The following is a 27,200-nucleotide window of genomic DNA, read 5'->3' on the forward strand; positions in this document are numbered from 1 at the left end:
ACATGGCGACTGAGCTGGTGAGCAATAAGCAATGCGACCCCAGCTCTCTTCCTCTCCCCGTGGGCAACGCCAGAAAAATGAAGCATTCAGCCCCTCTCCAGGAGTTGGGTACCAGAGCCCAAGCTGTGCGTGGAGTTGAGCCCGACTATCTCTAGTCGGTATCTCTCAACCTCCCGCACAAGCTCAGGCTCCTTCCCCCCCAGTGAGGTGACATTCCACGTCCCACCAGCCAGGGGCTGTGAGCATGGACCGGGCCGCCGGGCCACCCGCCCTTGACTGCCACCCAATCCTCTCTGCACCCGACCCCCATGGCCCCCTCTGCATGTGGTGAACCCATAGGAGGGTGGGCCCACGTCGCTCTTTCGGGCCCCATGGGCTAAGGCCCGACCACCAGGCGCTTGCACGCGAGCCCCAACCCCAGGCCTTGGGGCCCCGGCTCCACCATACCAGGCGATGTCTCGTCCTTGATTTTTTACTGGTCATGGAGGTTCTGAACTGCCCTTAGTCTGACCCGTCACCTAGGACCTGTTTGCCTTGGGAGACCCTACAAAGCACAAAGCCCTGACAACATAGCTCCTAGGATCATCCGGGTACACAAACTCCCCCACCACGATAAGGTGGCAGCTAGAGGGGTTTTTAATTTTTGCAAATTTATTAAAATAAAAACTAAGCAATCACCTGTACATAAGTATTCACACCCTTTGCTCAATACTTTGGAGATGCACCTTTGGCAGCAATTACAGCCTCAAGCCTTCTTGAATATGATGCCACAAGCTTGGCACACCTTTGTTGGGCAATTTTGGCCTTTTCTGTTTGCAGCACCTCTTAAGCATCATCAGGTTGGATGGTGAGCGTTGGTGCACAGCAATTTTGAGATGTTTGATTGGATTCAGGTCTGGGCTCTGGCTGGACCACTCAAGGACATCTACAGAGTTGTCCTGAAGCCACTCCTTTGATATCTTGGCTGTGTGCTTTGGTTCATTGTCCTGCTGAAAGATGAACCGTCGCCCCAGTCTGAGGTCAAGAGTGCTCTGGAGCAGGTTTTCATCCAGGATGTCTCTGTACATTTCTGCATTCATCTTTCCCTCAATCCTGACTTGTCTCGCATTTTCTGCTGCTGACAAACATCCCCACAGCATACCACCATGCTTCACTGTAGGCATGGTGCCTGGTTTTCTCCAAACATGATGCCTGGCATTCACACCAAAGAGTTCAATCTTTGTCTCATCAGACCATAGAATTTTGTTTCTCATGGTCTGAGAGTCCTTCAGGTGCCTTTTGGCAAACTCCAGCTGAGCGGCCGTGTGCCTTTTACTAAGGAGTGGTTTCTGTCTGGCCACTCTACCATACAGGCCTGATTGGTGGATTGCTGCAGAGATGGTTGTCCTTCTGGAAGGTTCTCCTCTCTCCACAGTTCTGACAGAGTGACCATCGGGTTCTTGGGCACCTCCCTGACTAAGGTCCTTCTCTCCCAATCGCTCAGTTTAGACAGGCAGTCAGCTCTGGGAAGGGTCCTGTTGGATCTGAACTTTCTCCATTTACAGATGATAGAGGCCACTGTGCTCATTGGGACCTTCAAAGCAACAGAAATGTTTCTGTACCCTTCCCCAGATTTGAACCTCGAGGCAATCCTGTCTCAGAGGTCTACAGACAATTTCTTTGACTTCATACTTGGTTTGTGCTCTGACATGCACTGTCAACTGTGGGACCTTATATGTAGACAGGTGTATGTCTTTCCAAATCATGTCCAATCAGCTGAATTTACCCCAGGTGGACTCCACTTAAGCTGTAGAAACATCTCAAGGATGATCAGTGGAAACAGGATGCACCTGAGCTAAATTTTGAGCTTCATAGCAAAGGCTGTGAATACTTCTGTACATGAGGTGTCTTACTTTTTTAAACAAATTTTCAAAAATCTAAAAAAAAAAAAAAACTTTTCACATTGTTATTTTGGGGTATTGTGTTTTGAATTTTGAGGGAAAAAAATTTATTTCATCCATTTTGTAATAAGGCTGTAACATAACAGAATGTGGAAGAAGTGAAGCTGACAGGCAGTTTGGTCAAAAACTGTTGGACACAAATGCGAGGCTCGAACAGCTCTGATTAGTAAAAGGCTTTACTAGTGTGGATAGCAGAGGTTGGTACACAAGGAGGCAGTCCAAAAAAACACAGCAGTACAAAAATCATCAGGCTAAGGCATGGTCGTTCAAACAGGCAGGAGGTCAGGTACACAATGAGGCAGGCAGGACTATGGAACACGAAAAACAGTGCTGGTGAGAAGGCACAAGGTGCATCAATCTGGCGAGGAACTATTGCACCCAGTCAACCTCATAACCCAGGTGATGAGCAGCAAATCAGGAACAGGTGTGCGTGGAAAGCACCAGAACCAGGGTGTGGCCAGAGAGAGAAAGAGAGTCATCCACCACCAAGAACACAGGGACAGACAAGAGAGACAGAGACAGACAGACCCAAGCAGAAAAACCCAGCAAGAGAATAAACACACAGAAAAGCAATGAACCAAAAAAGAAAGAACAAAACAGACCAAAAAATAAAACGGAAAACCAGACACAATTTCAAACCCTGACAGAAGCTCGGTGAATACTTTCTGGATGCACCGTCCACACACAAGGGCCAGTGCCAAAATACTGGTGGACCTGACTGCACATAGGGAGCCACTCACTGCAGATGTCAATCACCACGATTAGTTTTATCACCACCATTCCAGTGATATGATTAACAAAAGAAGCAGATTCTTTGTGCATTAACATGAAAAGATTCCAAACAGCATCATGACATACCACATCTATTTTTTTTTAAAATAACAACAATCTGTCATAAATGTCATGATTTGCATATTTGTGTGTTTTAGTTTTGCGCAACTCTTGGCACCACTCCATCGTGTGCTTTCGATCACCTCATTGAGTTGGGACCCATATGTGAGTCGATGCATGCTTGATTTAATTCTACACAAGAAAAACAACGAAACCCAAATGTTAAATTCATTTAATCTCTCCCACTTTTGCAACATACTATATGGGGTAAAATAATTTCTGCTGAAAACCTGAGCAATATTGACGTGTTCAATAAGTTAGCTTTATGACTTTTTACATAGTTCAACTGAAATGAAGTTGCCTTTTTTGCATGCAGACTTGATGTGCAACTGCAATGTGTTACTCTGAAGCCAGAATGCTGTTGGTGTTCTGGATAGATGGAAAATATCTTGTATGGTGAGAGTCATTGACGGCAATCTGAAATTCTTTACCACAAAGCATTTAAAGTCCGCATTTTATTTCTGAAGAGTGCTGTCAGTGACTTTGCAGAGTTACAGCAGCCTACTTTGGACTCATGGACTTTGAATCCCTATACACAGGAGGTTAGCTATTACCTCCTCCTCAGACACTTTGCTGTTCTACACTATGGCCACTGAGCAAGCAATAATAATAATAATAATAAAAAAAACAAAACAAGTAGCCTTATACGTTTTAATGCTGTAAAGTGGGGGAAAAACTGGGCCAAATAGGGGTTAAGACTAAAGTGCTCTGTCAGTATGTGAATAAAACCATCCTTTTGTGAATTAGGAGTGTGATTTAAACAGGAACGCTTCAGTTACTTCCAGCATGGAATGCTCAGCTTTAACTTGCCTTGTTATTCATTCATTCATTTTCTATACCCGCTTACTCCAATCAAGGGTCATGGGGCGTTGCAGCCTATACCAGCAGTCATAGGGCACAACACAGGGGACTACTCCCTGGACAGGATACCAGTCAATCTCAGGTTGTCTTGTTATGTTGAAGTTAATAAATTACCTGTTGTTTTACAAGGTTCACATTTTGTACTTAAAAATATACATTTCATTGGTAATTTTGTTTTATATTAGGGATGCACCGATCCTGATACCAGTATTGGGTATCGGCCCAATCCCGTATTCATTTACTTGCAAAACCTCTCCGATACTACGACACCCAGTACCCCTTTACAGCAGCGTGAGGTCAACCTCTCAATGGGGGATTGTCACAGACACACACACTATAATTTCCAGACTATAAGCCGCTACTTTTTCATACGTTTTGAAGACTCAGCTTAAACAATGATGTGGTCAAATTTATGGACTTTTACAGGCTTTCATGTAATTCACTCACAAGTTGAAATATGTCCATCAATGCTGTCCATTGATTGGATGGAAGCCGCAGTCGTCATGTGGAGTAAATTCACACACAGAGTAAACAAAAAGTGTTACCTGTTTGTTACCTGTCTTCACATGATCCTGAAGAAAAATAATCCACATACAGCCTCCTGAGTTTGGAAAACAACATCTGAAAAGACTTTAATTCCTTGTTGTGGCTGAAAAAAGTTTCTCTGTGACTTCGGGACGTTGCGCCACAGTTCTCTTCATCAGATCACGGTTTCAGCTGTGGAGAAGGTCCATCAGGTTGGTGAGTCTCAGCCCCTGGTGTGGCTGTCCAGGACAATGCGAGACCGTCTTGGTCCGCTACAGGTGTAATCCATTTGTTGAATGCCTGTGGCGCTGCGTTCGGAGCTTAATTCCTCTCCTTTCCAAGTTGAAAGAGTCACTGCGCGCCTCATTCATTAACATCTCAGTTCTCACAGACAACAGGTGATTCTGTGTGCACGCGATGAAATCATCCCATGATCCACAAAGAAAAAAATAAATAAAATAATTTAAAATTTACTCAGTTTTGCCTCCGTGTGGTGCAGAGATGCCACCCAACACCGTGTGTGTGTGTGTGTGTACGCCGTGCTCCTCCAATACTGCAGTCACGCGTGTTCTGCCCGAGATGCATGTCTTGTGGACAGTGTGCCGCAGAACAGACAACGCTTCATGTGGAACAGAGCTCACATGGGTGACGTGACATTCAGATCGCCCGCTGCGTGTTGGGTTTTAGTGAACATGATATTTTCTTCAACTTGCTTCAGCAGATTAGATGTTCAAAGATGATGATAGTAACCATTGTTTTAAAACAAAAATATAAATAACAATAATAATAATAGACAGCACCTATGGCCAGTATTTAGTTATTTCTGCGAGTATATAAAAAATGTGGAGCAGGCGATGCAGCCATGATACACAGCACAGCAAATGTTACAGTGACTTTCTGCAAACACTCTTCAAACACAGAGTTTCTGTCAAAAATGTATTTTTCCATAAAATGTAATAATTTTTCCTCATTAGTCAAGCAAAATTCTAATCATTTCAATTCAATAATGGGTAATTGTTCTAAATAGGCAAATTCTTTCACAGATATATTCTTAACCTGTAATTTACTGTATTCCCCCAGGTAATAAGGAAGAAATGTGGATGCACATTGATGCAGCGTATGCTGGGAGTGCTTTTATTTGCCCTGAATATCGGCCTTTGCTGAACGGTGTTAAGGTGTGTAAAAGTACAGCTGCCTTCATCTTTATTGTGTGAATGGACATCAAAGTTTTCACGTCCTGATCAGGAAGTTGTGGACATTTCAATTTAAAAGAATAAATAAACTAAAAAATTAATTAATGCATTAATGTAGTATAGTGAGTGATATATGCACGTGCACAGATGCATTCTGGAAGTGCATGACAACTCTCTGTTTCTGTTTAATTGCTTGTGAAATATATCTCAGAACATCAATGGAAGGAAACAGAAAGTGTACACAGATTAGATCCAGCTGCCTTATTTCTACTTTAAAGTGGCATAACATTAATGTCAAAGAGGAAGCGTGCACGAGAGAGCGGTCGAACAATCAGCACAAGACGAAGGAGCATCAATCTGGCCTTTGAGGCAGCTGTTGCTCTGCGAGCTGTGCAGGCACAGTGATAAGGACAGAGTAATTTCCTGAGGCAGCAGTGGACCTTTATATATCACTGTTTATTGGACACACAAGTTCAAACAATGTTGGTGGGGGAGAGAAAGACAGCTTGATTGTAAAAGACAAACTGCTTTTTCAACTTTTCTCTTACTAATCATTAGCAGCAGCAGCATAATTCAGCACAAAGGCCATACTTGCTATTTTATATCTTAAAATAGTTTTAATATATTAAAATTTTTAAAGAAAATCTTCATCGATCATTTACAGTATCTACACCAGAAGAGTCAAGACTCAAGTCATAATAGACACCTATTATGACTTGGTTGCAGAATGATCATATTTTCCAAGGTCTGATGTGTGTGTGTGTGTATATATATATATATATATATATATATATATATATACACACACACACACACACACACACACACACACACACACACACACACACACACACACACACACACATTCATAACAACAACAATATACAAGGAGACAACTGTCTGCGGGTTACTAAGGCTAGACCTTACTTGTGTGTAGTGCTTTGAGGCAACTCTGTTGCGCTATATAAACGAAAATAAATTGAAATTTAAAAAACTGTGTGTGTGTGTATATATATCCATTCATACTAATAACAACAACAATATACCAGGAGACAACTGTATGTGCTACTGGTGGTTGGCTCTCACTGCGGTATTGTATCACTTCCTGTTCTGGAGCACAGCAGTGTTTTGCTGTATCTGTTAGCTGTTTAATCTGCGCAGTTAGATTGATCTAGTTACCTAGATAACGATTTGTTTCACAGTGTAATCTTGACGTGCCTTAACTAAAGCACTCCCTCTGCTGAATCACCTCTAAATTATTTACACATTATTCACTTTGTGTGTTTTTAGGAATCCGCTAGCTTAGCGCAGCTACTAGCTCTTAGCCGGTTTAGCATGGCGGCTTCTTCTGTCTCTCCTGCACTTTTCTGCTCTGGGTGTGAAATGTTTAGTTATTCCTCGGCCTCCTTTAGCAGTAATGGTACTTGTAATAAGTGTAGCTTATTTGTAGCTTTGGAGGCCAGGCTGGGCGAATTGGAGACTCGGCTCCGCACCGTGGAAAATTCTACAGCTAGCCAGGCCCCTGTAGTCGGTGCGGACCAAGGTAGCTTAGCCGCCGTTAGTTTCCCTCTGGCAGATCCCGAGCAGCTGGGAAAGCAGGCCGACTGGGTGACTGTGAGGAGGAAGCGTAGTTCTAAACAGAAGCCCCGTGTACACCGCCAACCCGTTCACATTTCTAACCGTTTTTCCCCACTCGACGACACACCCACCGAGGATCAAACTCTGGTTATTGGCGACTCTGTTTTGAGAAATGTGAAGTTAGCGACACCAGCAACCATAGTCAGTTGTCTTCCGGGGGTCAGAGCAGGCGACATTGAAGGAAATTTGAAACTGCTGGCTAAGGCTAAGCGTAAATTTGGTAAGATTGTAATTCACGTCGGCAGTAATGACACCCGGTTACGCCAATCGGAGGTCACTAAAATTAACATTGAATCGGTGTGTAACTTTGCAAAAACAATGTCGGACTCTGTAGTTTTCTCTGGGCCCCTCCCCAATCGGACCGGGAGTGACATGTTTAGCCGCATGTTCTCCTTGAATTGCTGGCTGTCTGAGTAGTGTCCAAAAAATGAGGTGGGCTTCATAGATAATTGGCAAAGCTTCTGGGGAAAACCTGGTCTTGTTAGGAGAGACAGCATCCATCCCACTTTGGATGGAGCAGCTCTCATTTCTAGAAATCTGGCCAATTTTCTTAAATCCTCCAAACCGTGACTATCCAGGGTTGGGACCAGGAAGCAGAGTTGTAGTCTTACACACCTCTCTGCAGCTTCTCTCCCCCTGCCATCCCCTCATTACCCCATCCTCGTAGAGACGGTGCCTGCTCCCAGACCACCAATAACCAGCAAAAATCTATTTAAGCATAAAAATTCAAAAAGAAAAAATATAGCACCTTCAACTGCACCACAGACTAAAACAGTTAAATGTGGTCTATTAAACATTAGGTCTCTCTCTTCTAAGTCCCTGTTAGTAAATGATATAATAATTGATCAACATATTGATTTATTTTGCCTTACAGAAACCTGGTTACAGCAGGATGAATATGTTAGTTTAAATGAGTCAACACCCCCGAGTCACACTAACTGCCAGAACGCTCGTAGCACGGGCCGAGGTGGAGGATTAGCAGCAATCTTCCATTCCAGCTTATTAATTAATCAAAAACCCAGACAGAGCTTTAATTCATTTGAAAGCTTGACTCTTAGTCTTGTCCATCCAAATTGGAAGTCCCAAAAACCAGTTTTATTTGTTATTATCTATCGTCCACCTGGTCGTTACTGTGAGTTTCTCTGTGAATTTTCAGACCTTTTGTCTGACTTTGTGCTTAGCTCAGATAAGATAATTATAATGGGCGATTTTAACATCCACACAGATGCTGAGAATGACAGCCTCAACACTGCATTTAATCTATTATTAGACTCAATTGGCTTTGCTCAAAATGTAAATGAGTCCACCCACCACTTTAATCATATCTTAGATCTTGTTCTGACTTATGGTATGGAAATTGAAGACTTAACAGTATTCCCTGAAAACTCCCTTCTGTCTGATCATTTCTTAATAACATTTACATTTACTCTGATGGACTACCCAGCAGTGGGGAATAAGTTTCATTACACTAGAAGTCTTTCAGAAAGCGCTGTAACTAGGTTTAAGGATATGATTCCTTCTTTATGTTCTCTAATGCCATATACCAACACAGTGCAGAGTAGCTACCTAAACTCTGTAAGTGAGATAGAGTATCTCGTCAGTAGTTTTACATCCTCATTGAAGACAACTTTGGATGCTGTAGCTCCTCTGAAAAAGAGAGCTTTAAATCAGAAGTGCCTGACTCCGTGGTATAACTCACAAACTCGCAGCTTAAAGCAGATAACCCGTAAGTTGGAGAGGAAATGGCGTCTCACTAATTTAGAAGATCTTCACTTAGCCTGGAAAAAGTCTGTTGCTCTATAAAAAAGCCCTCCGTAAAGCTAGGACATCTTACTACTCATCACTAATTGAAGAAAATAAGAACAACCCCAAGTTTCTTTTCAGCACTGTAGCCAGGCTGACAAAGAGTCAGAGCTCTGTTGAGCCGAGTATTCCTTTAACTTTAACTAGTAATGACTTCATGACTTTCTTTGCTAATAAAATTTTAACTATTAGAGAAAAAATTACTCATAACATCCCAAAGACGTATCGTTATCTTTGGCTGCTTTCAGTGATGCCGGTATTTGGTTAGACTCTTTCTCCCCTATTGTTCTGAGTTATTTTCATTAGTTACTTCATCCAAACCATCAACATTTCTATTAGACCCCATTCCTACCAGGCTGCTCAAGGAAGCCCTACCATTATTTAATGCTTCGATCTTAAATATGATCAATCTATCTTTATTAGTTGGCTATGTACCACAGGCTTTTAAGGTGGCAGTAATTAAACCATTACTTAAAAAGCCATCACTTGACCCAGCTATCTTAGCTAATTATAGGCCAATCTCCAACCTTCCTTTTCTCTCAAAAATTCTTGAAAGGATAGTTGTAAAACAGCTAACTGATCATCTGCAGAGGATTGGTCTATTGGAAGAGTTTCAGTCAGGTTTTAGAATTCATCATAGTACAGAAACAGCATTAGTGAAGGTTACAAATGATCTTCTTATGGCCTCAGACACTGGACTCATCTCTGTGCTTGTTCTGTTAGACCTCAGTGCTGCTTTTGATACTGTTGACCATAAAATGTTATTACAGAGATTAAAGCATGCCATAGGTATTAAAGGCACTGTGCTGCAGTGGTTTGAATCATATTTATCTAATAGATTACAATTTGTTCATGTAAATGGGGAATCTTCTTCACAGACTAAGGTTAATTATGGAGTTCCACAAGGTTCTGTGCTAGGACCTTAGTCAGTATTATTAGACGGCATTGCTTAAATTTTCATTGTTACGCAAATGATACCCAGCTTTATCTATCCATGAAGCCAGAGGACACACACCAATTAGCTAAACTGCAGGATTGTCTTACAGACATAAAGACATGGATGACCTCTAATTTCCTGCTTTTAAACTCAGATAAAACTGAAGTTATTGTACTTGGCCCCACAAATCTTAGAAACATGGTGTCTAACCAGATCCTTACTCTAGATGGCATTACCCTGACCTCTAGTAATACTGTGAGAAATCTTGGAGTCATTTTTGATCAGGATATGTCATTCAATGCGCATATTAAACAAATATGTAGGACTGCTTTTTTTGCATTTACGCAATATCTCTAAAATTAGAAAGGTCTTGTCTCAGAGTGATGCTGAAAAACTAATTCATGTATTTATTTCCTCTAGGCTGGACTATTGTAATTCAATATTATCAGGTTGTCCTAAAAGTTCCCTGAAAAGCCTTCAGTTAATTCAAAATGCTGCAGCTAGAGTACTAACGGGGACTAGAAGGAGAGAGCATATCTCACCCATATTGGCCTCTCTTCATTGGCTTCCTGTTAATTCTAGAATAGAATTTAAAATTCTTCTTCTTACTTATAAGGTTTTGAATAATCAGGTCCCATCTTATCTTAGGGACCTCATAGTACCATATCACCCCAATAGAGCACTTCGCTCTAAGACTGCAGGCTTACTTGTAGTTCCTAGGGTTTGTAAGAGTAGAATGGGAGGCAGAGCCTTCAGCTTTCAGGCTCCTCTCTTGTGGAACCAGCTCCCAATTCAGATCAGGGAGACAGACACCCTCTCCACTTTTAAGATTAGGCTTAAAACTTTCCTTTTTGCTAAAGCTTATAGTTAGGGCTGGATCAGGTGACCCTGAACCAGCCCCAACCAGTCCCAGCAGAAGACTGCCCCTCCCTGAGCCTGGTTCTGCTGGAGGTTTCTTCCTGTTAAAAGGGAGTTTTTCCTTCCCACTGTTGCCAAGTGCTTGCTCACAGGGGGTCGTTTTGACCGTTGGGGTTTTTCCGTAATTATTGTATGGCCTTGCCTTACAATATAAAGCGCCTTGGGGCAACTGTTTGTTGTGATTTGGCGCTATATAAATAAAATTGATTGATTGATTGATTGTAAATACATATACACACACATATAATTATAATATATATATATATATATATATATATATATATATATATATATATTATATATTATATATATTTAACCTCTTAATTCTTGCAAGTAACAGTAGCATAGTAGTAGTAGTAATAGCAGCTGTCTCTTCTTGAGGCAGCTTTAGCTGTACCTTAACAGCTTTTTGGAATCCAGGATAGGTGGGAGGTGATAGCTTTGTTGGTAAACATGAAGTTTTCACTTCAGTCTCTGGATCAAACCTGTCCTGGGGTGGATAATCGACTCATTAGTACCTATTTATAATGGGTTTCCCAGGAAGAAATGCACTAAATAAAATAAACTGCAAAAATAAAACAATAGACACCAATATAAAAGTACAATACAATTCAAAAAAAGAAGCTCAAATTAAACAGCTACTTCAAAAAATATGAAGAAAAAAGAAAATCAAATGTACTCATGTGTTGTATTGCATTGTTTCCAATAACGTCCAGTATGTTGGCGAATGTATGTTTATTTGTCCATCTTGCTCATTTTTAGAAGGTGCACGCAAAAAACAGACTCACTGGATTGGATTTCCATCTAATAAATATATGTAGCCACAACTCAAGATGTTGGGGCTACATATATTTATTAGATGGAAATCCTGCACATAACTGAATTGAGTTCATCCAATTTTTTGAGTGTATTATTATTATCATTAGGTATATACATGTATCAAAGTCATTTTGGTACACACCACAGGCCGAGGCTTTCCTGCAAAAATGAACTGTTCATACCTCCATCTGTGTCTATGTGACACTACCTTTGTCCAAAACTACTAAGTAGTAAATACAGTATATAAACAGGTGGGCTTAAGAACCAGAAATACCATTTTTCCATGACCACACATAACACACTTATGATCAAAACTGGGATATGACAAAAACCAGCACGCTAATGTGCACAAACACACAGGCACACACTGAAAATGATTCAAACAAGAATATGCAGAAGGAAAACAGTGTTTTTGTATTAGAGTGCAGACCTGATTGAGGCCGTGTTGCTAGGTTATCAGAGGCCAGTGAGCAGGCAAACAGCTGCTTTGAATCGGTCCACATGACAGCTGTCAGCCAGGAGTCTGTCTCTTATTGTCTCCCTGTGTTGTGTTATTGCATTTGTGGAGCTAAAGAAAAGGATATTACATAAAATGATAAGAAAAAGATTAGAACAGATCTGGGAAATTCTGTCTGGCTTGGATAAACTGAGGCAAAGGGTTATTTTTTGTGCACCATGCACACTAGTGACTGGATGATCCTCATTTGCATTTCAAATATATTGTGCCTCCTTTATTCAAGATTGTCCTGCTCGTGAAAAGGTTGCCATGAAGCACCCAAATGTACTGTATTAAATTGTTGTTTTGTCATTTTTTCCATTTGCTTTCTGCAAATCTCTTAATTTTGTGTGAATTCTTTAATAGCATGTGTGCTTTTAACAGTACTGATGACTTCATTGCTGACTTTATTTGTTTTTCTTTTGAAGTTTGCAGACTCGTTCAACTTCAACCCACACAAATGGCTTTTAGTCAACTTTGACTGCTCCACAATGTGGTAGGTTATATACAACCCCTGGCAAAAATTATGGAATCACCGGCCTCGGAGGATGTTCATTCAGTTGTTTAATTTTGTAGAAAAAAAGCAGATCACAGACATGACACAAAACTAAAGTCATTTCAAATGGCAACTTTCTGGCTTTAAGAAACACTATAAGAAATCAAGAAAAAAAGATTGTGGCAGTCAGTAACGGTTACTTTTTAGACCAAGCAGAGGAAAAAAATATGGAATCACTCAATTCTGAGGAAAAAATTATGGAATCACCCTGTAAATTTTCATCCCCAAAACTAACACCTGCATCATATCAGATCTGCTCGTTAGTCTGCATCTAAAAAGGAGTGAACACACCTTGGATAGCTGTTGCACCAAGTGGACTGACATGAATCATGGCTCCAACACGAGAGATGTCAATTGAAACAAAGGAGAGGATTATCAAACTCTTAAAAGAGTTTGATAATAATAAAGAGAGAACATCACGCAATGTTGCAAAAGATGTTGGTTGTTCACAGTCAGCTGTGTCTAAACTCTGGACCAAATACAAACAACATGGGAAGGTTGTTAAAGGCAAACATACTGGTAGACCAAGGAAGACATCAAAGCGTCAAGACAGAAAACTTAAAGCAATATGTCTCAAAAATCGAAAAATGTACAACAAAACAAATGAGGAAGGAATGGGAGGAAACTGGAGTCAACGTCTGTGACCGAACTGTAAGAAACTGCCTAAAGGAAATGGGATTTACATACAGAAAAGCTAAACGAAAGGTATCATTAACACCTAAACAGAAAAAAACAAGGTTACAATGGGCTAAGGAAAAGCAACTGTGGACTGTGGATGACTGGATGAAAGTCATATTCAGTGATGAATCTCGAATCTGCATTGGGCAAGGTAATGATGCTGGAACTTTTGTTTGGTGCCTTTCCAATGAGATTTATAAAGATGACTGCCTGAAGAGAACATGTAAATTTCCACAGTCATTGATGATATGGGGCTGCATGTCAGGTAAAGGCACTGGGGAGATGGCTGTCATTACATCATCAATAAATGCACAAGTTTATGTTGATATTTTGGACAATTGAAAGGATGTTTGGGGATGATGAAATCATTTTTCAAGATGATAATGCATCTTGCCATAGAGCAAAAACTGCAAAAACATTCCTTGCAAAAAGACACATAGGGTCAATGTCATGGCATAGGGTCAATGTCAATGAGCAGATCTGATTTGATGCAGGTGTTAGTTTTGGGGATGAAAATTTACAGGGTGATTCCATAATTTTTTCCTCAGAACTGAGTGAGTCCATATTTTTTTCCTCTGCTTGGTCTAAAAAAGTAACCGTTACTGACTGCCACAATCTTTTTTTCTTGATTTCTTATAGTGTTTCTTAAAGCCAGAAAGTTGCCATTTGAAATGACTTTAGTTTTGTGTCATGTCTGTGATCTGCTTTTTTTCTACAAAATTAAACAACTGAATGAACATCCTCTGAGGCCGGTGATTCCATAATTTTTGCCAGGGGTTGTATTTGTTGCATAATACACATTTAGAAGAAACCCACTTAAAAAAAAAAAGATGTCTGTTTGTCTCAGTGTTAAAATACTACATCTAAGTGGGAACTCAATGGTACTCATGAACACTAAGAATTATTTGAGGATGCTCAGAGAGAATTAATTAAACTTTATAATTTATTAAACTAGTCCAAATGGAAATATACTTCTACTACTAATAAAAATAAATTACATTTATATAGCATCTTTCAAGATAAAAATCACAATTTGCTTCACAACAAAATAAAACAAAAAACCAACCAGAATAAAAATGAAAATATCAATAAACAGCAGTTAAAAGAAAATAGAAGTAATAGAGCGCTAGTCGAACTCAAGTTTAAAAAGATTTGTCTTCAGTTGCTTTTTGAGCAAGTCAACTGAATTCACAGATCCCAGTGTTGGGGCCATGAGTACAATTAATTGTAACAATTTGCTTTTCCAGTTTAAACAACCAAGATTTCTAGGTCCGGTTGACAAAAATAGATATAGTGTTAATTTAGAGAATATGAGACCACATGGCGCTATGGGGTTCTTCCACATCCGCTCAGATTGTAGGTATGTCCCAAATCGTTGTTCCATGTTATTTTGTGTGGATACATGAACTGACACAATGACCTGTAAAAATTTACAATTATGCAGGCTATATTTAGGACGGAGAACCATCTATGTTTGTCAGAAGGAACCCAATTTTTGATTCATGAGCTCACAAAATGACAATGAATCTTTCTAACACAAACAGTGTATATCAACACCTCCCTCATTTTGACAGTAAAAATAGATCCCACCTGCAGCTGCTGTCAGCAGCAAACAAATTCAAACAGTGTGCACAAAAACAAAGTGCCAGAGTGGAAGTAATCACAAAGACAGGCATTAGGGGAAGAGACAAGATACACAAACTCACTTTCCATCACCTGTGACACACAAACTGTCTCTATCCTGCTTGAAATTTAAATGTGCCAACTTAAATGAAGAATACCCACCATGAATCAAATATGTTACTGAATATACAGTCATACAGGGTGACCAAAAACAAACAAACAAACAAACCAGAACCCATAAAAATTGTAATAAATCCTACAAAGGTATAAATCCTACAATTCTCTTGAAATTTGCTGGACTTAAACTTCAGTCTGTGTACGATCATTCCCCAAAGTTTCAGTTATCTTGGTCGCTTTGCATAGAAGTCATGTTCATTCAAAATTATGCACCAAATAGTATGATTTGTTGGCAAAATAGACCTCCAGATAGAAGTTCTTTTCCTTGATTGAACAAGACATGTTGGGGAAGACGACTGGAACAGTTTTCCCTTTGTAGGATTTATTACAGTTTTTATGGATTCTGTTTTTTTTTGGGGGGGGGGGGGTACCCTGTATATACAGTATGCAAGTATTTGGATAGTGATATATTCTGCTCTTTTGTCTCTATGCACCCCTACTATGAAGTTGAACTGAAATAAATGGCCTGCATTTATATAGCACTTTTCCATCTGCATCAGACGCTCAAAGCGCTTTACAGTAATGCCTCACATTCACGCCGATGTCAGGGTGCTGCCATACAAGGTGCTCACTACACACCGGGAGCAATAGGGGATTAAAGCTCTTGCCCAAGGGCCCTTAGTGATTTTCCAGTCAGGCTGGGCTTTGACCACTAGACCATCACCTCCCTCAACAATCATGATCTGCTTGTCGCGGAGACCTTCAGCATTAATTTAAGAGGTTTAACAAAACTATCAGCCATTTAGGAATTACAAACATTTTAAAAGACAGTCCCTACATTTTAAGAGCCCATAAGTAACTGGAAAAACTATATATCTTGATTACTGTTAATACAAATGATCACTTTTGCAGCCAGTTTTCTTGAGACACATCAAGACACATGAACATTTCTAAGTCACTGAATATGTCATGGACTTAATTTACATCATTCGTATTGTTCTTTAAGTGGGAAAACAGTGTCTTTGCTTAAATGTGATAAGTATGTTTGAGTTTTATTTTTGGTTTCATTTGCATCTTTCTGGACCAACACAAGAAATATGGATTACAACATGCAATAGCAGTTCTCCTGCTGGAACCACATTACTACAGAGAGATTGATGGGGGGGGGTGTTTGTTGATTCTTAGATGCATTGTGATGCGGATGGTGGACAATTTGGAATTGATTCACAAATGGCAAAATCAATTTTATAAATGATAATTGCAGGGTTAGAAATGTGGGTGCTGGCCACCGTTAATGATCACTTCCTACTTGTACTTGAAACATATTTTCAGCTAGGTACTTTTTTTTTTTACTTAAGTGCATTTGCCATACTGCTTTGTTTCAACCAGTCTGTCAGCAGCTGTTTCAACCACTTTTCCACCTGCAAGATGGAAGAAAACCACCTGTTTTTTGGACACCATAGAAAAACAAGGGCCTAGCAACAAGTTTGAGCTACATCTGAACACAGTTTTTATTTCAAAATTGAAACAAAACAAAAACAGTTATGTGACTGAGGGCTTGTTGTGTCTCTAAAGAAAATGTCTGCATTTAAAAATCTTCACCCTCCACAATCATGTTGAAGGCCCCAGTAAAAGCAGACTCATATTCTGTTTCATAAAGTGGTAATACAGAATCCAAATAGTTTCCCCTATGGTCACATGAGCAACAAGTGACAGAGGCAATGCAATGACTTGCCATTCATTTTTAATCAGAGTGGGCTTTGCTGTGGCAAGAAACAACATGTCACTCAGCTGCCAGCAGGGCGGGGCCAATATCTACCAGAAGTCTATTCTATACAAATGCTGTACAATGCGACATGGTGAGTGCTAATTCGAGTGAAGATGCAGCATGACATCAATTGGGCTGTTCACTTGAACAAAATAATCCAAAATGGCAGAACACAAACCAAAAACAGCTGCATTTATGTATAAATCTGTTTCCCATATATTTTGTACAAGTTAGTGAGAAATAAACATTATAATAGCAAAGTGGCCTCTGTGTGCATGCATGTGTATGGCTTCGATCACAGACAAACTGGGGAGAGCTGACATTTGCTGTTTTCTATGCTTATGTATTTTGGGTCAAAGATGAACGCTGCCAAAACGGAATGTTGATAGGACTAATATTTTTTTTGAGAAACTATGCATATTAGCAAAAAACACTTAAGAATGTGATAAATACATTCTGGACTCATGCCATTCCAGCAGGGGGCAGTAAATCATCTATATATAAAAAGCATACATGCTTAGTACATAATATAATTGTAAATACATGGATGACGCAAGAAAGTGAAAAGATTTATTTCCATTGTGGTCCATTTAAAAAAATCAAATGACATAATAGAAGTAATAATAGTTATTATTATCTGGCTGCGATGCTACGCACACTCTGATTGGCTGATTTCCGGTCCGATATTCTCCCATATCTGACCGCTTACCATGACAATCTGTCCGAAACGCGTATCCCATTTGTTACAAACCAAAAAGCTAAAAACACAATTAGAAAACCCAATTCAGACATGAACACACTCCATGAACATACAGCATCAGAAAAAACACACAGATTGAAAACTTACCAGCTAACGACCGGACCATCTGTTACCTAAAGATACCTAAATGTAGCAGCTACCTAAATATAAAACATACATAAATGGTTCTCCTTCTATATCACATCCTCTGCAATTATATCACAATGAAGAGGAAAAGAGCATTTGAAGATCATCACCTTAAGCACACAGTTTAAGGCAAGTGGTGCTTGGCATTTGCATGTTAACAGAATTACAATCAAAGTGAATTTGAAATAATAAGCTAAAATATAGTCACGTTTTGCTGGCAGTGTAATTCTGTTACTGTAGAATTTCCTTGCTGAATGTGGACCTGTGCCAAACACTGCACACCTCCTGTGACAAACCATTTTTAAGGCACATTCTTTTTGTATTTTTTGTATTCTTTTTGTCGGATACTTTTCTACCAGACCTCGTACATGCTGCTGTCTGTGTGACATCACCACCCACTGTCATGTGCTGTCATGTGTACAGCTACTCTTGCAGTAATCACCAACCCAACATGCAATAATGAACAACCTAAGCAATTTACCACTCATTATGTGGGATCTTAGTAAATTAGTTTAAATATAACGCAATGCTAAAATACCCTCGACTGTATGAGCATAAAAATAGGAAACAATATGTGACCTTTTGACCTCTTAAAATAGGTCAAGGTTAGTCATCTTTGAACTTGTCCAAGGTCTGTGTCCCAAGAATGTTCCCTGTGAATTTGAAGACCCTGGCAATAATAGGACTGGACTTATGCTCAGCACAGACAGACGGACAGACAGACACAAAGGCTTTGCAATACCCGTTGGCCATATTTTGGCTTCAGGTAAAAATGAGAGACCATTGAATAGGATTAAGGATTTGCTAGTCACACAAATCCACGTAAACCTCTGCAGCCAAGAATGCATTTAAATGATAAACACTTACTCTCAAGTCAGCTTTCATTTAAATACAGTAATTTTCATTGTACATTGTAAATGCATCAAAAATAAGATTAAATTTTGCACATTTTCCAATATGAATCAATTAGAATTTATATGTATAGAAATATATCTGTAGAAAAAAAATATTTAAGCCACCAGGTACATTTTTTTTCTTTAATCATAACCTTTTTTCCCCTCATGCAAACAGGGTGAAGAAAAGAGCTGACATTATTGGAGCCTTCAAGGTGAATCCAGTTTACCTGAGACATGAAAATCAAGAGTCAGGTGAAAGTTCTTGTTCATTTGGCCTGTGGGGATTATTGTTTGAATCTAGTCAGGTGAACCGTTGCTGTACAGTATCATCTAATCAAATGTTAAACAGTCCTGGTGGCGTTTACGAGATGACTGCAAAAATTATTTCTACTTCCACAATAACTGTGACATCTTGTTTAAAAGAACAGCGACACTGAGCAGACTAATCCACATAAGCAGAATCACAAACATGAATGAACCAATAGTGTGTGTGTGTGTGTGTGTGTGTGTGTGTGTGTGTGTGTATAAACCTTATAAGCCAGGTAAAGCTGTCTTACAGTACAGTGACCCAATTTAGCTAATACACCCCCCTTAGCTTTGTCCTAGATGATGAACATGTGTGTTCTCAACATTCACTTCACTTTTACTGATTACATGATTTGATCAGTTTTTTAATGCTATAATTGTTGGATTTTTATACAATGTCTGATAGAATCCCAAAATGAAGCCAGCAAGAAGCAGGTGGCAAGTGCAAAAAAACCCAGATGATTTATTGTCCAAAGAACAACCAAAAACTCCAAACAGTGACAAAAAGTGAGGTGTGGGGAGAAAGGTCCAAAAACACACCAGAGTCTAAACTGAGTCATAAGGAAACACTTGGAATAACACTGTAGCAAAGTCGAACTCTTAATACTCACAGGAAGCAGGAAGAAATGTGAAACAACTAGCAAACAAACAGGAACTGAGGTGTGACTTAAATGCAAAAGAAATTAGTAAATGAAAGACAGGTGTGTACAAAAGTCAAAATGTCAAAAGAAAACAGTAAGGTGGCAAAACAAACATCAGTTTGGAAGGTGAGTAAAGGAAATACATAATAATTAAACCTCAAGAAAGAAGTCAAAAACCACAGAACCAAAATATAAATCCAAGTACACAAAAGTAAAAACAATCATGGAACTCAAAGGTGTAAGAAGTGTAACATAAGAGAAAACTCACAAGAAGAACTAACACATAGAAAGAGGCAATCAAATAAAAAAGTACAAAAACCAAAGCCAAAGTCAAGAACTCAAACAGAAAACAGACAACATGGAGCGCAGCGTAGAATAAAAGTGCTACAGTAGAAAAAAACAACATGAACATATTAAAGGGGACAAACAATAATCAAACTACAAAAAGAACTGGACACTAACCAAAAAACTTAATCAAGAAACACAATCACAAACTCAATGTGGAACTCAACTAAGAACAGGGTACAAACCAGGAGGCCACAGGGGAAAAATAACAGAACTCGGAACAAGGGAGACAAAACACAGACAGTGGAGAAACAGACCCGAGACCAAGACAGAGGATGACTCACAAAGAGGACACACACCTGGATGACAGACAACAGGGGACAAGATACTGACCACAACCAGTGGTGGGCACAGTTCCAATAATCCGATAACCGATAATTATTAAAGACAATGTTTTCATTATCTGATTATCTTTTTAGATAAATTTAAAAACCATTATTGGACTAATTATGTTGCGATCGATAACGTGGTAAATAAAGCTAAACAGCTACAAATATTTATAAAACTTAAAATCAGTTGAGCACTTACCTGTTAAATGTTTCGCAGCTGATGTGTAGTTCTACCCTCTGCAAAACAAAGAAGAGCTGTTTTAAGAAGAAACCGTTCTATCCTCTGCAGGCAAAGGAGAACTGGTCCCCTCCCCAAGTTTTCAAGGTCTCTACTGCCATCTACTGGCCAGTAGTGTTCATTCGCCCTATTGACGTATCGCATAGTCCCTTCCGTGCCAGAGACGCTGCAGTCAAACAATATAGAGAATCAACACGATGACAGTTGTAAATGAATATTATACTACAAAAATGTATTTTTTATGCTTTTCGTCACATTAATAAGAGACTGCATGATACCCTGAAAACTTGCTAAAACAATTATAACAATCCGTGTCTGTTACGTTTATTCTGCGTGGACTTTAATAAATGCAAACCAAATTTCAGACATATTATATATATTAGTCTGGAACAAAGAGGACAAACAGTGTTGTAAAGAAGAATAATCAAGATGTTAAAGAGCAAACTTCACTTTCCTCCAGAACGACATGGTCAGGAAGCGATTGTAGCTCACAGCAGCTCCCATTGAAAATAACAGAGAGACAGCCTGTGAGTCTCGCATGTTTACATAAAATAAACACAATAACAACGTCTATAAACCCAGAGAATATATTCATGAGAGTTTTAGGCACAATATAAAAATAGTTTTATGTTGCGATGTTAATGGTGTTGTCTGTGTGCAGCGGTTAGTGCAGTGTGATCAGAGCGTCTCAATGCAGTTCTCAATGTTACTGAGATCTTGCAGCGCGGCGAACTCGCTGAGCTTTTGCGGGATTTGAAACGTCAATAGGGCGAATAGCCAACATTTATGTGTCAAGACAATTTTGAGTGCACGTTTTACAATATAATAAAACATGCGCACAACATCATAAAACGTGCGCACAATATAGTAAAATGAGCGCACTTTCTCTCCACATGCAAAACATTTTGCGATGACACTTCCAGTGCTCCATAAAAATGCCTGTTTTTACAAAAAAAAAAAGGAATATTTTACAAAAGCACATTTATCTGTAAACACCAACACACGACACATGTCACATTAATGTGTTGGTTTACATAATGAGTGACTGAACCAATCAGTGTTTAGCAGAGGCACATTTTACCCAGAATCCTTTGCGATCTGTCTGTGTTTGTTACAAAACCTCAGAATTAGTGCATTATTCAACATTAAAAGATATATGTTATATTTTAACTTTGTACAAATGACAGAATTGACATTAATGGAGTTATTCTATCAGTATTAATGTTATTTATAAATCAAAACCATAAGTTAGCACTACTTTATTTTTCAAGACCACCGCCTGACTGGAGCATTGTGGTTGGGTAGAGAGCTGGGTTTTTATGACTGGTCTGAGTTTGTTTCTGTGCTGGAAGCCTTGTAGTAAACAAGAGCTTCCAGCAGGGGGCAAGATGTTTAAAGACATAGTGTGGGCTCATTGTTTGGGTCTGTTGTTGCTTTTGATGCTGCCAGAAGCAACCGTGGTGTTAAAACTGAAATTCAGTTTGTTAGTAGTTGCAAATATAGAGACAATACTGGAATTTATCGGTTATCTGTAACTTCCAATACATTTTTGGGTTGTTTATTGTTTTATCCTTATCAAAGGTAACTTTTCAGTTATCTGATTATCTGTTATTGAAGTTCATTTTTTGGTTATCTGTGCCCACCACTGACAACAACACACGGACATGAACGCAGGAGCAGGAGTGCACACACACACACACACACACACACACACACACACACACACACACACACACACACACACACACACACACACACACACACACACACACACACACACACACACACAAAACAATACTACACCAGACATTTTATATTAATGACGTCATCAATTTACGTGACTTTTAGTACAGTTTCCATTCTGTGTAGTGTAATCACACACGTTAATGCGTTTCTCTTGTGCACATGTCTGATGTGTATCTTCTTATCTCACCTGCGCTCAGATCAGCACCATCTGACAGACAAGTAAAGACAAACAGCTTCCCACCACCACATGAGACACTTTATAAAAGCCTCTGCACAAACAATCTGGGCCCTTCAATCTAATTAGTGGTTATCTGCAGCTTCCAGTCAGGCCAGATGAGCAATCTGCAGCCACTGACGTCTCTCACAATAACAGGGTCTGTGTTGAATGACTGTGATCAGACAGGAACAGGGAGTGGACACCATCTCACTAACACCTGCACAATGTCATGAAACAGAACACAACCCAAAATGAACAAACAACAGAGGCCAAAGTTTGCAAAGCACAATGACACTGTGGTACTAGATTTCTTTTTTTTTTGTTCACCATCTGCTCATAATCACTGGGTGTGATGTCACTGAAGGACAGAGAACACTGTATCTGCCAAAAGTGGAAGCGATTGCAAATTAATAATGAGTAAACAAATGATTAAATAATCATTAACAGTTAAGAAATACACTGGAAAAACCTGTATTGATAATGTACATGTCTGTCCTTGCACTAGGGCAACAACTATGGTAAGAATTACTTTGAAATTCAATTCATTGATTAATCTAATGTTTTTTTTTTAATTAGGCTGTTGGTTATTTTCACATTTGTCAGTTACCCTTTGGTTCATTTACCAGTAATTCATAACTATAAACTCAACCACTAAATTTCAGCCTAGCATTCAAATATTTTACCATGAAAAACATTTATTTTACAAATAAAATAATAATAATAAAATAATCTGTCATACTGAAGACATTAAGAAGACAGTAATAATAATAATAATAATAATAAGCAACAAAATCTTGCAGACAGCTTTGTCTCTTATAGACTGGTGGTTGGCTCTCACTGCGGTATTGTATCTTGTAATTCTGCCTTACAGAAACCTGGTTACAGCAGGATGAATATGTTAGTTTAAATGAGTCAACACCCCCGAGTCACACTAACTGTCAGAATGCTCGTAGCACGGGCCGGGGCGGAGGATTAGCAGCAATCTTCCATTCCAGCTTATTAATTAATCAAAAACCCAGACAGAGCTTTAATTCATTTGAAAGCTTGACTCTTAGTCTTGTCCATCCAAATTGGAAGTCCCAAAAACCAGTTTTATTTGTTATTATCTATCATCCACCTGGTCGTTACTGTGAGTTTCTCTGTGAATTTTCAGACCTTTTGTCTGACTTAGTGCTTAGCTCAGATAAGATAATTATAGTGGGCGATTTTAACATCCACACAGATGCTGAGAATGACAGCCTCAACACTGCATTTAATCTATTATTAGACTCTATTGGCTTTGCTCAAAAAGTAAATGAGTCCACCCACCACTTTAATCATATCTTAGATCTTGTTCTGACTTATGGTATGGAAATAGAAGACTTAACAGTATTCCCTGAAAACTCCCTTCTGTCTGATCATTTCTTAATAACATTTACATTTACTCTGATGGACTACCCAGCAGTGGGGAATAAGTTTCATTACACTAGAAGTCTTTCAGAAAGCGCTGTAACTAGGTTTAAGGATATGATTCCTTCTTTATGTTCTCTAATGCCATATACCAACACAGTGCAGAGTAGCTACCTAAACTCTGTAAGTGAGATAGAGTATCTCGTCAATAGTTTTACATCCTCATTGAAGACAACTTTGGATGCTGTAGCTCCTCTAAAAAAGAGAGCTTTAAATCAGAAGTGCCTGACTGCCAGTTGGAGAGGAAATGGCGTCTCACTAATTTAGAAGATCTTCACTTAGCCTGGAAAAAGAGTCTGTTGCTCTATAAAAAAGCCCTCCGTAAAGCTAGGACATCGTTCTACTCATCACTAATTGAAGAAAATAAGAACAACCCCAGGTTTCTTTTCAGCACTGTAGCCAGGCTGACAAAGAGTCAGAGCTCTATTGAGCTGAGTATTCCATTAACTTTAACTAGTAATGACTTCATGACTTTCTTTGCTAACAAAATTTTAACTATTAGAGAAAAAATTACTCATAACCATCCCAAAGACGTATCGTTATCTTTGGCTGCTTTCAGTGATGCTGGTATTTGGTTAGACTCTTTCTCTCCGATTGTTCTGTCTGAGTTATTTTCATTAGTTACTTCATCCAAACCATCAACATGTTTATTAGACCCCATTCCTACCAGGCTGCTCAAGGAAGCCCTACCATTATTTAATGCTTCGATCTTAAATATGATCGATCTATCTTTGTTAGTTGGCTATGTACCACAGGCTTTTAAGGTGGCAGTAATTAAACCATTACTTAAAAAGCCATCACTTGACCCAGCTATCTTAGCTAATTATAGGCCAATCTCCAACCTTCCTTTTCTCTCAAAAATTCTTGAAAGGGTAGTTGTAAAACAGCTAACTGATCATCTGCAGAGGAATGGTCTATTTGAAGAGTTTCAGTCAGGTTTTAGAATTCATCATAGTACAGAAACAGCATTAGTGAAGGTTACAAATGATCTTCTTATGGCCTCGGACAGTGGACTCATCTCTGTGCTTGTTCTGTTAGACCTCAGTGCTGCTTTTGATACTGTTGACCATAAAATTTTATTACAGAGATTAGAGCATGCCATAGGTATTAAAGGCACTGCGCTGCGGTGGTTTGAATCATATTTGTCTAATAGATTACAATTTGTTCATGTAAATGGGGAATCTTCTTCACAGACTAAAGTTAATTATGGAGTTCCACAAGGTTCTGTGCTAGGACCAATTTTATTCACTTTATACATGCTTCCCTTAGGCAGTATTATTAGACGGTATTGCTTAAATTTTCATTGTTATGCAGATGATACCCAGCTTTATCTATCCATGAAGCCAGAGGACACACACCAATTAGCTAAACTGCAGGATTGTCTTACAGACATAAAGACATGGATGACCTCTAATTTCCTGCTTTTAAACTCAGATAAAACTGAAGTTATTGTACTTGGCCCCACAAATCTTAGAAACATGGTGTCTAACCAGATCCTTACTCTGGATGGCATTTCCCTGACCTCTAGTAATACTGTGAGAAATCTTGGAGTCATTTTTTATCAGGATATGTCATTCAAAGCGCATATTAAACAAATATGTAGGACTGCTTTTTTGCATTTACGCAATATCTCTAAAATCAGAAAGGTCTTGTCTCAGAGTGATGCTGAAAAACTAATTCATGCATTTATTTCCTCTAGGCTGGACTATTGTAATTCATTATTATCAGGTTGTCCTAAAAGTTCCCTAAAAAGCCTTCAGTTAATTCAAAATGCTGCAGCTAGAGTACTGACGGGGACTAGAAGGAGAGAGCATATCTCACCCATATTGGCCTCTCTTCATTGGCTTCCTGTTAATTCTAGAATAGAATTTAAAATTCTTCTTCTTACTTATAAGATTTTGAATAATCAGGTCCCATCTTATCTTAGGGACCTCGTAGTACCATATCACCCCAATAGAGCGCTTCGCTCTCAGACTGCAGGCTTACTTGTAGTTCCTAGGGTTTGTAAGAGTAGAATGGGAGGCAGAGCCTTCAGCTTTCAGGCTCCTCTCCTGTGGAACCAGCTCCCAATTCAGATCAGGGAGACAGACACCCTCTCTACTTTTAAGATTAGGCTTAAAACTTTCCTTTTTGCTAAAGCTTATAGTTAGGGCTGGATCAGGTGACCCTGAACCATCCCTTAGTTATGCTGCTATAGACGTAGACTGCTGGGGGGTTCCCATGATGCACTGTTTCTTTCTCTTTTTGCTCTGTATGCACCACTCTGCATTTAATCATTAGTGATCGATCTCTGCTCCCCTCCACAGCATGTCTTTTTCCTGGTTCTCTCCCTCAGCCCCAACCAGTCCCAGCAGAAGACTGCCCCTCCCTGAGCCTGGTTCTGCTGGAGGTTTCTTCCTCTTAAAAGGGAGTTTTTCCTTCCCACTGTAGCCAAGTGCTTGCTCACAGGGGGTCGTTTTGACCGTTGGGGTTTTACATAATTATTGTATGGCCTTGCCTTACAATATAAAGCGCCTTGGGGCAACTGTTTGTTGTGATTTGGCGCTATATAAAAAAAAATTGGTTGATTGATATATTTGCACAATCTTGGTTTATTTCAATGTTGTACCTTGTTAAATATTGTACTGTGGACTGGTCGGGGGCGGGGTGCTGAAATTAAGTTCAGGCAATATTTTCATGATTTTTAGTTAGATTGTATATGTTTTTAATAAGTATACATGCATGCTGTAGATTGCATGCAGTAGTGTTTGGGGTGTAAGAGTTTAGTCGTAGAGGGAGTATTTCTATTTTTAAAGTCAGCCATGTCCTTTGATGAACATTAGTCTTCACAGCTTCCCTGTTACCTGTGGCTCCAAGTAATTGCTTGTGCACGGCAAAGGCCACACCCCAGTAAACCGCATTGGCTTGCAGGCTAAACTAAGGGCCCCTTCACACATAGTGCGAAATGTGGATGAAGTGCACACTTAGTGCGCATGACACAGGAATTGTGTGCAAACTGTGTAATGTCGTCCCTGCCGCCAACACCTTGTACACCTGTTTCTGCAACTATTTGCACACACAAGCACCTGAAAGACAGAGTGTGCGCTGTGCAAACCCATCGCACCCTCTCGTGGCAGGTGTCGGCCAAATTCCAGCTGACACGCATGAACATCTAACACTGCTTGCATGGCACTTAGAAAATGTGTGGCCAGTCGCACTCTTGGCATGACAACAGACTGCAGACGACCACTGTCGTACTGTTGTGAAATTTGTCTAAGTGCTCCACGAGTGTGACTTTACAAACACGTGTGCGCTCCACTCACGGGAGGCAGTACATGTGGTTCCACATGTACCAGCTGGTTTTTATTTCTTCCATATAAGCGGTGCCATGTGGTGCACCTGGCA

At 39.5% G+C, this 27,200-nt stretch overlaps 1 protein-coding gene across 1 annotated transcript in view; it reads left to right on the forward strand.

Annotated features, from left to right (window-relative positions):
* The window catches only part of ddc (dopa decarboxylase), a 92,453-nt gene that overhangs the window by 50,507 nt on the left and 14,746 nt on the right, over positions 1-27,200 (forward strand). The window contains exons 8-11 of the mRNA XM_034175275.1: positions 2,870-2,936; positions 5,298-5,392; positions 12,450-12,517; positions 18,721-18,797. Of these exons, the coding sequence (XP_034031166.1) occupies positions 2,870-2,936; positions 5,298-5,392; positions 12,450-12,517; positions 18,721-18,797 (307 nt within the window). The remainder of the gene's footprint in view (positions 1-2,869; positions 2,937-5,297; positions 5,393-12,449; positions 12,518-18,720; positions 18,798-27,200) is intronic.

This window comes from Thalassophryne amazonica, chromosome 7 (assembly GCF_902500255.1).
Source record: "Thalassophryne amazonica chromosome 7, fThaAma1.1, whole genome shotgun sequence".
NCBI lineage: Eukaryota > Metazoa > Chordata > Actinopteri > Batrachoidiformes > Batrachoididae > Thalassophryne > Thalassophryne amazonica.